The sequence below is a fragment of the Oreochromis niloticus genome, linkage group LG6 (genome assembly GCF_001858045.2).
Source record: "Oreochromis niloticus isolate F11D_XX linkage group LG6, O_niloticus_UMD_NMBU, whole genome shotgun sequence".
Lineage (NCBI taxonomy): Eukaryota > Metazoa > Chordata > Actinopteri > Cichliformes > Cichlidae > Oreochromis > Oreochromis niloticus.
In genome coordinates, this window is record NC_031971.2 from 12,019,197 (window position 1) to 12,032,530 (window position 13,334).

The 13,334-nt window shown below is 43.8% G+C and overlaps 1 protein-coding gene across 1 annotated transcript; it reads left to right on the top strand.

The window, feature by feature from the left end:
• The first annotated feature begins 1,378 nt into the window (after positions 1-1,378).
• Positions 1,379-11,478, top strand: LOC100697735 (beta-1,3-N-acetylglucosaminyltransferase lunatic fringe). The gene is made up of 8 exons (XM_003457762.5): positions 1,379-1,936; positions 5,891-5,939; positions 6,299-6,401; positions 6,482-6,635; positions 7,583-7,668; positions 7,784-7,943; positions 8,182-8,267; positions 9,625-11,478. The coding sequence occupies exons 1-8, from the start codon at positions 1,571-1,573 to the stop codon at positions 9,689-9,691; spliced, it is 1,071 nt and encodes a 356-aa protein (XP_003457810.1). The 5' UTR covers positions 1,379-1,570; the 3' UTR covers positions 9,692-11,478.
• Positions 11,479-13,334: the final 1,856 nt, after the last annotated feature.

Below are 13,334 nucleotides of genomic sequence, written 5' to 3' on the forward strand. Positions count from 1 at the left end.
TACGCAAACGCGCGTTGCAACTTCTTATCTGGTGCGCGTCTTTTATTTTGACAGCGAATGCGCACCTGTGGACCACTTATGCGCACCCCTGTGTATAAACACATAGTGAGCAAAAAGGATCACTGAAGAAGTAACACTTAGTGCATCATGGGAATCCCCCAGCAGCCTAGAACTATTGCAGCATAAGTAGAGACATTGTCTGTCTCTCAAATCCAAATTGGAAGCTGATTCCACAAAAGAGGGTCCTGAAAGCCGAAGGCTCTGCCTCGCATTCTACTTTTAAATACTCTAGGAACAACAAGTAAGCCTGCAGTCTGAGAACCTAGAGCTCTAATGAGTGATACAATAGTGATACAATACCATAATCAAGATAAGATGGGGCCTGATATTGCTTGTATGTGAAGAGTAGGATTTTAAATTAGATTCTGGATTTGACAGGGACCCAATGAGGAGAAACCAATATAGGAGAAATATGCTCTCTCTTTCTAGTCCCTGTCAGTACTCTTTCAGGGAGGTTTTAGGTCATGTTGATAATAATGAATTACAGTAGTCCAGCATAGAAGTAATAAATACATGAACTAGTTTTTCAGCATCACTCTGAGAAGAATGTTTCTCATTTTGGAGATATTGCGCAAATGGAAGAAAGCAGTCCTACATATTTGTTTAATATGCGCATCGAAGGACATATCCTGGTCAAAAACGACTCCAAGATTCTTGGAGAGGCCATGTTGCTAGCGAGTCAGGTATGAGCTAAGCTAAGCCGGTGATTCCCTAAAGACATAAATACTGTGAAAATAATTAGCGAGTGAATCAACGTAGTGTACTTTGGATAAAGCATGTGAAGATTACACTATGAAATAAAATGTTATATATGAGTTTTAAATTAAATTGGCAAAGCAGATAAGCAACACAGAAACACCACTTTGTGTTGGAACAGTAAGTGATACTCTGCCCCTCTGCTCAGAAATTGGAGAAATACCAAATAGGCTGTAAAAGTATGAAATTTAAAATGGAACACAGCAAATGGCCAATAAAATAAAAAATAAATCTAATGAAATATTTGGAGCAGGGATATTGTTCCTCTAAGTGATGGGGGAGCTGTTTACATGAGTTGTTTTTCTTCTGCAGCTGATCACACTGGTTGCGTCTTTATTCAAGACAAAGTCCCACAAGATTTACAGGGAACTTGAGAAAGTTTGTCTTTTAAAGAGACAGTTCACCCCTGTATACACATACATACAGGCCAATGGAAAACTATGTATATTGGACGCTGGGGTGAGCTGTCCCTTTAAAGTGTATTCAGCAGCGGACTTTCCCTGCTTCTTTGCTGGATCTCCGCCCACACTAAACGCTCAAATCTGCCACTGGATGCAAACCGAACCTAAAACAGTCCCGCCCACTGGTGGATAACTTCTGTGTTAAACACAGCTGCAAGCCACTCAGTGGGAGGTCATCCACTGAAGGAGACACGCGGGACGGCCGTAATTTATGTGCTGCAGTGGAGATGCTGTAATCCGGAGACAAGCGCTCTCAGAAACTTTCTCACTCTAAAAGCGTCCACGCAGCCACGATGTGGAAACCTGTGTGGGTATCAAAAGGCCTCCTCGGCTCCGTGGGACCTCGCGCTGCTGCCGCTGCGATCACCTGTCTGCTGGTGACCGGGATGCTGGTAGTGACTGGCGGACACCCGAGCTGCAGAGTCCCGGAGGAGCTTCCAGCCGCCGGTACGGGCGGAAAAGTTTTCTCGGCGTATTTCAGCAAACTGACCCGGGAGAGAAGAGCGGTGAGCGGCCCCCCGCGGAGCAGCGATCCAACCGGACCGGTGGAGCATCTCTCCCCGGCTGATCTGTTCATAGCGGTGAAAACCACCGGCAGGTATCACCGGCAGAGACTGGAGCTTCTTTTGGACACCTGGATCTCCAGGAACATGCCACAGGTAAGTTTGACGGCCCACCTGTTACTCAGAAACGGGCCAGCTTCTCTTAACATCATGACGCACAGGATTTGGTTTTGAAGCACTTCGGTTTCAGCCCTTCGGTAGTCTGTATATTTGTGTTTCTAGCACCCTTTAGTTTCAGGTCAAAGCTCACTAAAGGCACAACTGAGGAAGGTGTGTCCTAAAGATTTCATTCACTGAAGGCTGCGATTGCCATTTACATCCCAAAGTCTTTGTGTGAGTCCGGGACAGGCTGGACTGGGATAAAAACATGGCCCTGGCAATTTGGGTCTAGGCGGCCCACACAGCACGTGACAATTAAAAGCCAAGCTTTAGTTATTAGTAGTTGCTCATGGTCAAAGTAGCCATTCATTTTACATTTTACATTCGGCCCACCGAGAAAATGCCCTGTAAACCAGATTATCAGTCCTGCCCTCCGGCACTCATGGCTCTTTGATGCCCCAGGCAGGGAGCTGTAAAACGGAGATGGGTCCTTTTGTAATGTATGAGATGGAGATCAGAGGGCAAACAGGCTGATCACACTGCTGCTAATGTGTTGACACGATACAGGTAGAGGAAAGGAGGAGGAGAGACTGCGCTGATGCAGGCCTAATGACATGAGCCAAGAGAGGAAGTTAACTTGACAATTCATGTTTGTTCTTTGTCTCTGCGATAGCATTAACATGAAAGAGCTGGGCATGGTATCAGTCTTGTCGATTTTATTTATATAGCACCAAATCACAACAACAGCTGCCTCGCCTTACTTTGTAAAGACCTTACAAGAGAGAAAACAGAAAAACCACCAACAGTGGGACGAGCCCCTATGAGCAAGTACTTTGGCGACCTTGGGAAGGAAAAACTGCCATTTTTAACAGGAAGAAACCGCCACAGAACGAGGCTTAAGAAGAGGCAGCATTCTGCCTTGGCTGGTCGGGGGTAAGAAGAGGAAGACATGTTGTGTAACTTACTTTGCAGATTTTTTAAAAGTCTTCTGAGATGAATTATTTCAAATTTTCATCAGGATTCAACATGAAACTGTGCTTGCAGCTGAATTTTAACCTCAAGCTACCCAAACAAGATGTTTGTGTCTCTTGTGCTATTAATGTTTTCACTCAGAGGGTGTGCACAGGGCTAATCATCAGCTAATCATTTTCATGTTCTGAAAAAAATCAATCATCAGATTTTTTAAAATTGCGTTTATTTAAAATTATTTCAAATGAGTCATTAATGAACTGGCCGATCACTACGGTTTCCTTTTTCTTTTCTTTTTTTTTTTAACCTTAGTCCTGTGATGAGGATTTAGAAGTGCTGGAGTTTTAGGGAGAGGCTGGTACAGGAGGAGTTTCAGTGCCTCACAGATAAATATTTAAGATCAAACAGGACGAGCAGACAGCTTTTTGGTCTGAGGCACGGTGGTGAGTGAGTCAAGGATGAATCCGTTGCTATAAAACACATGGGCCAGCGGTTGAGTGCACCCAGCAGCTTCAAAGCTCGTAATCAAAGGCAGACGTGACTGCGGATCGTGCGGCGGTCATTCTGATTTCCATTTAAACCTCAGTGTTTGAGGGGATGAAGCTCATTTGAGTTCAGAGCTACACCCAGACTGTTGACATGTAAATACAGTTTATATGGAAGGAAATCAGCTTGTGCGTGTGTATGTGGGGCATAATCATGCATTAGCTCTCACAGTCAGGTGTTTGTAACCCTACCTGTTTCCCAGACACACCTCTGTACTGTAAGGTTGCTGAGTAATGGAAACGCGCGCACACACACAGTCAGAGAGACCTTCACAAACACACACATGCCCTGGGAACTCGAAGGATTTCTCATGGGAAGTTACAAATGTGTCTGATCACAAGGATAAACACGCGCGCACTCCACCACCACACACACGGACTGGCTTTTGCTGCTTTTTTTCCCCTGGGTTGCCGGCCCAACTCCTGGCAACCTACCCCCACCTCCCAAAAAGCAAAAAAGATCCACATTTTCTCCTCCTCCCCCCGCGTTGCCGCCTTCTTCACAGACTGGCTCAGGCGTGCACTGGTATGTCCTAGACACACACTCACGCAGGCGTTCTGATGCAGAAGCTGACTCTGCTCTGGGGGCTCAAGAGGCTCAGAGTGGAAAACGACTGACAGAATCTCACAGCTGGCTGAAGCTTTTTTTTTTTTTTTTTTGGGTCAGTCATGTTTACTCTCTTGATCACGTAGTAGTTAAAGCAAAGATTTATTGATAGATTCATGCTGCATGTCAGGAGGGCTGAGGTGGAATAGACTGACTCAAGAACAAGGAAAGCGCCTGGAAACAAAGAGCCTATAAGATGCAAAGACTTTAATTTATTTCGTCAAATGGAAAAAGTGTGCAGTATATGACAGATTTTTGGAGGGGACACAACGCAGCGCTATGATGGGTTTTGTTATTTAGTGTCCTAGGAAGTCCTTTGCATTCAGTTTGTGGCTGGAGGTTGTAGCAGACTTTGGACATCTGCCCTGCTGCCAGGTCTGGACTGCAGCACCCTCTCCCATCAAGTATTGATCTGTCCGTTGGCAGAACAAGAAACTTCTTGGCAACTTTTGTGGGGAAGTTCTCTAGACTTCAAGGACAGCCGTAGCACTAACAGCATTTCAATGATCTTTAGCTGCTAAATGATTTCGCTGCAGCTCTTTGTCTTCTTACCATCGAAATGCAGCAGAATCTTTTTGTTCTGTGTAAGAGTTTTGGGGACTTCAGATGTTAAGTTTCTAACGCCTCACTCGAACATGGACAATAAAGTCATAAATGAACCCTAAAGAATTCTCTTTATGAACAACAATGAAAGAAAAATGGAGAGACAGATTAAATCCACTCAATCTGAGATGCCTGAAACAAACAGTGATGACCTTATGTATTAGCTACTTGCACTTCCGTACTTGCACTTGCCACACTTGTTTATCCGAAATTTGACCATAATTTAGAAAATAAACAACATGCTGTCAAGAGAATGATTCAAAGCTAGCAACTGAGACTTTACATGAATTTGGAAAACTCCTACTGAGACTGTGGCTCGAGTGAGAAGTTGGGTCACTTTCAATAGAGTCGCCCCCTGCTGGCCATGAGAAAGAATGTCCCTTTTCAGACCCACAGTCTGTATCGAGCCTTAACATATTAGCACAACAAGCAATTTAACCTTTGGGTGTTAGCATTTAACTCTATACGCCCTTGTTTCAGAGTTCTTATCATCAGTTGGCTCTTTAACACTTCAACTGCTTTTAAGCTGGACAGAGCTGACAGGATGTAAAATCATCAGATTTGTCTAAATGGCCTGCTGCATCATCCTACAATGGGGGAACTAATGTTCTGCTGAATTTGTAAGTTTGCTCACTTACAAATTCAGCAGGGGATCACATCATTATTTCTACCCCTGAACATTTGTGGGGACTAAATATGACAACTCTTTACCCCCCCAGGACCTATAAACAGGTTCAGAATTACTCCCAACAGTGAGCACATTATACCTGCGATTGTTTCATTTCAAACACATTGTCCTGGAACAAAAAAGCCAAAACAACAGACTATTTAGAGACGTGTATGTGTGTTTTTTACTTCCTGTGGAGGGTTACGAGGTCTGCACAGCTTCCTGAGTGCACAGTGACCCTCAACCCTGTCACTCACCACATTAACGCTCACACAGACACGCGCAGCAAGGGGGTCGAAGCCAGCTGCTGCGCTGCTGATAGACGGGAGGCTTACCTTTGGCCTGGCGCTCAGTCAGCACAGCATTGGTGCTGCTTACTGCTGCTTCGTAGAAACGGGATGAGTCTCACCTGAAATCACAAATGTGATCTGTGAAATGCTGATGCAGTCATCACCTGCGTGGTTGCTGTTTTTCTTTCTGTGCTGCTCGGCAAAGATTACTGAAATAATATGACCGCCGTTGTGTTTGCGGGGGGTTTTTTTTCTCCCTTTGTTCCACAGACGTACGTGTTCACTGATGGAGAGGATGAGAAGCTGAGGAAAAGAATAGGTGAGAGACACACACACACAAACACGCACAGCAGTTTTGCTGAGTAGCTGCAGTCTTATCTACAGTGTGCGAGGCAGGAAATCAGGGACCAGGCTGCTGACTGGGCAGTAATGTTTCCACAAAGTGCAGGAAGTCACTTCAGTTTAATCAACAGGCCTTTCCTCTTACTCATGGAATTGTTCAACTTTCAATCAGTTATTCTTCTCATTGTATTACACAGTGCAGAAATGTGTAATTGAGGTGTTTTATAAGGGTGTTTTGAAGCAGTCAGGATATAATGAAATCCAATACTTAAACAGGTCCACTGCTTAAGTCGAGGCTGCCTTGATGATTGATTTCTGCTTCTTATTGGTCATCAGGAGCTCACCTGATCAACACCAACTGCTCGCAGGCACACAATCGCCAGGCGCTGTCCTGTAAAATGTCTCTGGAGTATGACGCTTTTATCAGCTCTGGGAAGAAGTAAGGCGTAACCCACACCACACTGTGCACCACACACCCACATACAGAGTTTACTAACCCACAGCATTGTTATGTCGCAGGTGGTTCTGTCACGTTGATGATGATAACTACCTGAACACAGGCTCCCTGCTGAAACTCTTATCTCAGTACAGCCACACACAGGACGTTTACATTGGGCGGCCCAGCCTCGAGCGACCGATAGAGGCCACGGAGAGGCCCGGCACTGACGAAATGGTAATTTGGCATGATTTCATTTTTTTTTTGTCTAGAACAGTTTTACCTTAAAATCGAAATATTGAATGTTTTAGGTTTGTAACTACGCAGGTTTGCACCTTATAGTTCCTTCTTTCACCTTTTTTCTGTCTTTTTACTCTTGGCTCTCTTTGACGTCACAGAGGGACGGGAGTACGGTGGCCCTGAGAGGTCAAACAGACCGCAACTTCAGAAAACACCGGCAAATAAAAAAATGCTCCAAAAGCACACTAAACACAACAGGAGTTTAATAAAACAAAAGAAGTAGAAAAAACGATCTCACAATAACACGTCGCAGTAACGTGATGGAACAGCTGCGGAAGTGACAGAAACCAAAACATGAGAAGGGTCGCACTGAGACACGCTTAAAGCATTTTCAGGGAGAAAAAGATGCCGTGTGTGGGGGTGGGGTTATGTTTTTAATTGCATGATTCATATAATAGTGTCAATATGTTTGTGACTAGCCGGATACTGTTAGCTTGTCACTTCCCCAGCTGTTCTCATGTTATCGTCTCCCCAAAAACACTTCAGTTGTGTTTTGTGGGGGTTTGTCAGCTTTTATCTTGTCTATTTGCTGGTGTTATAAGTGTTTGACTGATCAGGGCCACCGTACAGCAGCCCCTTCCACTAGCTGTTTTAGAGGGGCAGCCAATAAGAATAAAGCTGGTTTAAAGTTATTTGGAAGGCAGCGACAACAGCTTGTTTCAGACACTGGGACATGGAAAGCTACTCTAGAATAAAAACATAAAGCTGGAACAATTGATGATCACACAGTGGTCCTAAGATTGTTTATCAACATGCGGAAATTTGCAAAAGAGATGTGTGGAAGGTGCGAAACAAAACAAAGTGGAAAATGAATAAATTAATAAAAGAGGAAGTGGACAGTCCACTTACATTCATGCTGTACACGTGTGCGTGTTTGTGTGCAGAAGCAAGTGCGTTTCTGGTTCGCCACCGGAGGAGCGGGGTTCTGTCTGAGCCGTGGCCTCTCCCTGAAGATGAAGCCTTGGGCAAGGTAAGCCCTCACTTAAGATGAATTAGATTTTTTTGTTTTGTTTTGTTTTTCTTGGCACTGTTTCAGCTGCAGGTCTCATCTCCTCTCCCTCTCATTCTTTCCTTCTCTGTTCTAGCGATGGCACTTTCATGACCACAGCTGAGCACATCCGCCTCCCCGACGACTGCACGGTTGGTTACATCGTGGAGGCGCTGCTCGGCGTGAGCCTCATCCGCTCAGGGCTGTTTCACTCCCACCTGGAGAATCTGGGACTGGTGTCAGACATACACAACCAGGTACACACATCCACGCACACAAAGACTCATTGTGACGCCAAAGAAACTAAAAGGCAGATGAGGAGACATCTTGCACAAAGACCAATCACAGTTTTAAAGAGCGTGATTAAGATCTGCATCAGAATTTGAGGATCTCTTCCTTTTGCTCAGAGTGTCACAAACTTTGCCTTGGTGGTTTTTGACTAATCTTGCTCACAGACAAGAAACTAACAAGCGTCATATGTCGCCCTCCCATCAGGTCACTCTCAGCTACGGCACAGTGGACAACAGCAGGAACATTGTTAATGTGAAAGGCCCGTTTTCTATAGAAGAAGATCCCACCAGGTAAATTTTCTGTGTCAACGTTTGACAGTATATTGCCAAAAGCATTCGCTTGTCTGCCCACACGCCCACACACACACACACACACACACACACACACACACACACACACACACACACACACACACACACACACACACACACACACACACACACACACACACACACACACGTGACATCCCGCTCCACAGGGATTATCATCATATTGCCAGCTTCAACTCTTCTGGGAAAACTTTCTGCAAAGCATTATGGGAATCTTTGACCATTCTTCCAGAAGCTCATTTGTGAGGTCAGACCCTGATATTGGATGAGAAGGCCTGGCTCGCATCCATTTTATCCCAGAAGTGTTTTATCAGGTTGAGGTCAGAACTCTGTGCAGGCCAGTCAAGTTCTTCCACACCAACCTCACTCATCCACATCTTTATGGACCTCGCTTTGTGTACTGGTGCGCAGTCATGTTGGAACAGGAAGGGGTCATCCCCAAAGCATGAAATTATCCAAAATCTCTTGGTATGTTGAAGCATTAAGAGTTCCTTTCACTGGAACTAAGGGGCCAAGCCCAACTCCTGAAAAACAACCCCACACCATAATCCCCCCCCTCTACCATACTTTACACTTGGCCCTGGAAGTGATTGCTTGGATTGGTGACTCAACAGTGTTGGCAGTATTATGTAATGTTGAGCACAGGACACAACGGTGTAATTGTTTGATCTCTAAAATAGTGACTAGAAAATAACAAAAGGTCACCTTCACTGTGATTATTTACAGTTCAAGGACCATAGCACATCCAAGCAAAGCAAAACAAAAGGCTGGAGAACACGCTTCCTGACATTAAGGGGATTTTTTCTTCTTTCTTTTTTTTTTTTTGCCCCCCCTTCCCTTCTTTTCCCCCCTCCCTTGGCTCTTTGGCCAGTAATTATATTGTTGTGTATTGAATTGAGGTAATTCTCTTTATTTATCTACTTTGTTAGCAGGCGCTGATGGCAATGTGCCTAGATGGTGGGAGGTAATGAGATAAGCTCGCTGTGAGCCACTGGCGGCTAATGGAGGGGAATAGAAAATCAGTAAAGCCTGCAGTAGTTTATTTTATATTTTTATTTTTTTTAAATCTATTCATCATAGTCGCTTAGCTGCTTTGGCAGCCTGCTTTCAAATATAGTTTTAATACATGTGTAGTAAGCTTTATGTAAGCACTTGTGGTGCATGTTTTACTACTACAAGTTTCCTGGCTTTGTCCTCTGTCTGCGTGTGTGTGTCTGTGTGCGTGTGTGTGCAACTGATTGTATCCACGGCCTTATTTTGAAATCCCCAGTTGGCAGCTTCCAGGCATTGTCACACTCATTTCCCCCCTCTCTCTCAGATTTAGGTCTGTCCATTGTCTGCTGTACCCAGACACTCCTTGGTGCCCCGGCCCCTGGCGACTTTAACACCCATCTAGAGACAAAAGAGGGAGGAAGGGATGGACCGATGGGGGAGAAAACGTAAATATCTGCCGAGTCCCGCCGCTCCTGACTCCGGAGAATGTCTCGAGGCAGTTGGGAGATTTGTGTTTGCCTCTCAACAACTCAACTAGAAGACAGGCTTATTAGGACACTTGAACTCTGACCCTGTGTGTAAAAGTCACGTTTCTTTTACATGGAAAACTGATGGCGAATGTCTTTTTTTTTGTTTTTAATATGTAGCTTATTTCTTTTTTCTTTTCTTTTTTAACTTTAATCATACATGATCAAATGTAGACTGTCCACTTTTTTGAGTGTTGCTGCTGCCTTTGGACAGCTCCATCCTGTAGGTTTCCATCATTTTTCCAGTCTTTTTGCTAAGCCGTGCTAACTGACGGCTTATTGTGCCTTCATACTCACAATGCTGACCCCGACAGTATGAATTTTATTTATCCGACTCTGCAATAATGCAAAAGGCCTTCAAAATGTCAAAGTCAAAGATGATTTTCTCCTGCAAGCAGGGCTGTTTAAAGTCTGTATGTTTGTCTGACTACATGGATTTATGACACATTTTATGATCATAACATCGCATTCATCCTCTGAGAACAGGGAATGCCAACGCCAGCTTACTCATAGCAAACTCTCAGATGTTTTAGTTTCAAGTTTATCAGGCCTGGAGCGATGATTCAGGCACGCACCTCAAGGCTTGAACTTTTGCCAACATCACCCGGGGAAGCTGCAGTCGGATCGGCTGATCTTTAGCATGCCGGTTCACGAACACGAGAGTCTGTGTGATGTGTGATTGCGCCTGTGGAAGAATGCCGAGCAGGTATTAGTCTATTGAAGTCACGATGAGTCATGTGTGCTGGTTTCTGCACGCTCTGAGGCGGATTTTCTCCTGCTGCGTGCTACACGAGAAAGGGCAAATTTGGACAATGTGTCGATCTGATTTCACCAGTGTTATCTGGAGTTTGTGTGCAAGATATGACACAGTCTGAATGTAGAGAGATGCTCTGTACCAGTAGCACCGCTCCATTAGAACTTTTATAGAAGTTGGCCCCACTTGGATCCAAACTGCTGCGTAGTGGAGCCTGTCCTGCTTTCCTTTGAGCATCCTCTCTCTTCTTTCTCTGCTGTAAAAAATCTCTTGAATGTATATGACTGTATTTCCCCATCATGAAGAAAAAAAAAAATGTCCATAGTGTTAAACAATGTGGATTTTTTTTTGTTTGATGAAAAAAAAACAACAAAACAGAGTTCAACATTAACCCCATTCTTGGGTGTGTATATATTTTAGAACTGCACGTTTTTCTCTTATTTTTGCTGTTTGCAATTTGTCATTTGATTAAAAGCCTAAAAGGAACAGTCTGACATTTTGGGGAAATGATTTTTTTCTCTTGTTTGTGCCTGGTTACTCTGTGGTATGATGTAATGTCAGTCTTCTCATTTAATTCTCCAAGAATACAATCAGATTTCCCAAAATGTCAAACTGTCCTTTATTCCTGATACAAAACCTTCTTTGTAAAGGTTGTTATTGATGCAAATGGAAGGATTATGACTGCACTGCTTCTAAAATGTTTTTGTTTTTGAGCATCGACTCATGTTGAGTTGTCTTGATGTCTTTCTGTGTGTTGAAAGCAGTTTGTGCAATTAATAAAAGTCCACCCCTGCCCCTCCCCACATGAATGTATATATGATAACTGTTGCTCCTGAAGCAGAAAGGCTCTCTCCAGTATCTGGACTATATGGTTATAATAAAAGTGTTTTATCAGCTATTTGTTCTCTTTACTCGTTTGCTTATCGTCGAATTCTCCAATCACAAACAAGGTGGAGTGATAAAAATTGCATATGCAAATACACTCACACTTCTTACATGAAAAGATATCTGCTGTTTGTTTGAAGAAGTCTGTGAGCTATGAAGAAAAATGCACTTTGACCTTTCACCTTTTTACTTGTTCATGAATCTATGGGTTCCTGTCTGGAGGGACCTCACCTCCGCACACATAACCCTCTGACATTCCCTTCACGCATTCACACTAACAGTCCTCTTATCTGATCAAGCCATGCAGAAGGGCCTGCAAGAGATAAAGGCAGAACCAAAAGATTAGCAGGCAGTGTGTGTGTGTGTGTGTGTGTGTGCTGACCTCTCTCCCGCTGTGAACCCACCGGTGTCAGGCTGTGTAGACCCTGAGGAAAACTTGCACAGTGACACAGTAGCCAGTGAATAAAAATCACTTTGGGCTTTCACACTCAGAGTGGACAGCGACACCTGCTGGCTGTATGTGTAACTGCGCTGCTTTTCAAGGTCAGGCGTCTTTTTATCAGCCTAAAACTGTAGTAGGTTTTATCTCCACCACCAAGCCTGTGAGATCCAAAATCATTTCTGTCTTTCTCAAGATTTAATTTTAAACGCAATTACAGATTAAATTGCTCCGCTTATTAAATAATTATTCCCCTTATTTAATCCAGAATCCAGTTATTATTGCAAAATAAAAGGTAAGCAGAAAGTTTTGTCCTCTCATGAATTTTGTTTGAAGCATTAAACGTGCAGCGTTTGGTATGTAAGTCTAAACTGTACATGGCATATTTTATTATGCATGGTAGAATCTCAGTGCCACTTCTCTCAAAACACTGAACTTGTACATGTAGCAATGATAGAGTCTCTGCTTCTTGCTCAAAGTAATCTGCATCATCTGGAGTCTCATGAATGCATGAATCGTGTTTGCTGCTACTTCTGCGCCGAAGTCTGAAAGCCCTCTATCAACCACTAGGTGGAGACTTTCTCATAGAGTGGCCATGACAGTCCTCTTATTGAGGTGTAAACTTGCAGTTTATTAATATAGGAGGCTAAATGTATCTTATACTATTCTTCTGGGTTTCATTACTCATCAGTAAAAACTGCTGCTCTTAATCTGTAAGAATCTAGAGGTCATAGAGCGACAAAACAAATCATTCCCCATGCAAATGTAGCTCTATAGAGATTAAAGCTTCACATCAGCTGTACTCATTATTGTAATATCTACACTGTCAAGATTAATGGAAGTAGCTCTCTCTTTTCATTGACATCAGTCCGGTCACTTTTATTGTCTTCTTGATGTGATTTGTACTGGTATTGATTTTGATGATGCAGGAGAAGATGCTGGTAAATAACATCACATCAATAATGAAATGATGGAGTCTGCAAAATTAAATGGCTGTAAAACCGATATTTCAGTGTCACTGAAGAGATTCCAGCACTTTTAAAACATTTGTGGGGTGATCGTGGCTCAAGAGTTGGCAGTTCGTCTTGTAATCAAAAGGTTGCCGGTTCGAGCCCCGGCTCTGACAGTCTCGGTCGTTGTGTCCTTGGGCAAGACGCTTCACCTGTTGCCTACTGGTGGTGGTCAGAGGGCCTGGTGGGGCCAGTGTCCGGCAGCCTCGCCTCTGTCAGTGCGCCCCAGGGCAGCTGTGGCTACAATGTAGCTTGCCATCACCAGTGTGTGAATGTGTGCGTGAATGACTGAATGTAGTGTAAAGCGCTTTGGGGTCCTTAGGGACTAAGTAAAGCACTATACAAATACAGGCCATTTACCATTTGCAATATCAGCTTGCAGTAAAGACGCTCATCTGCCACTTTATTAGATAAACTTGT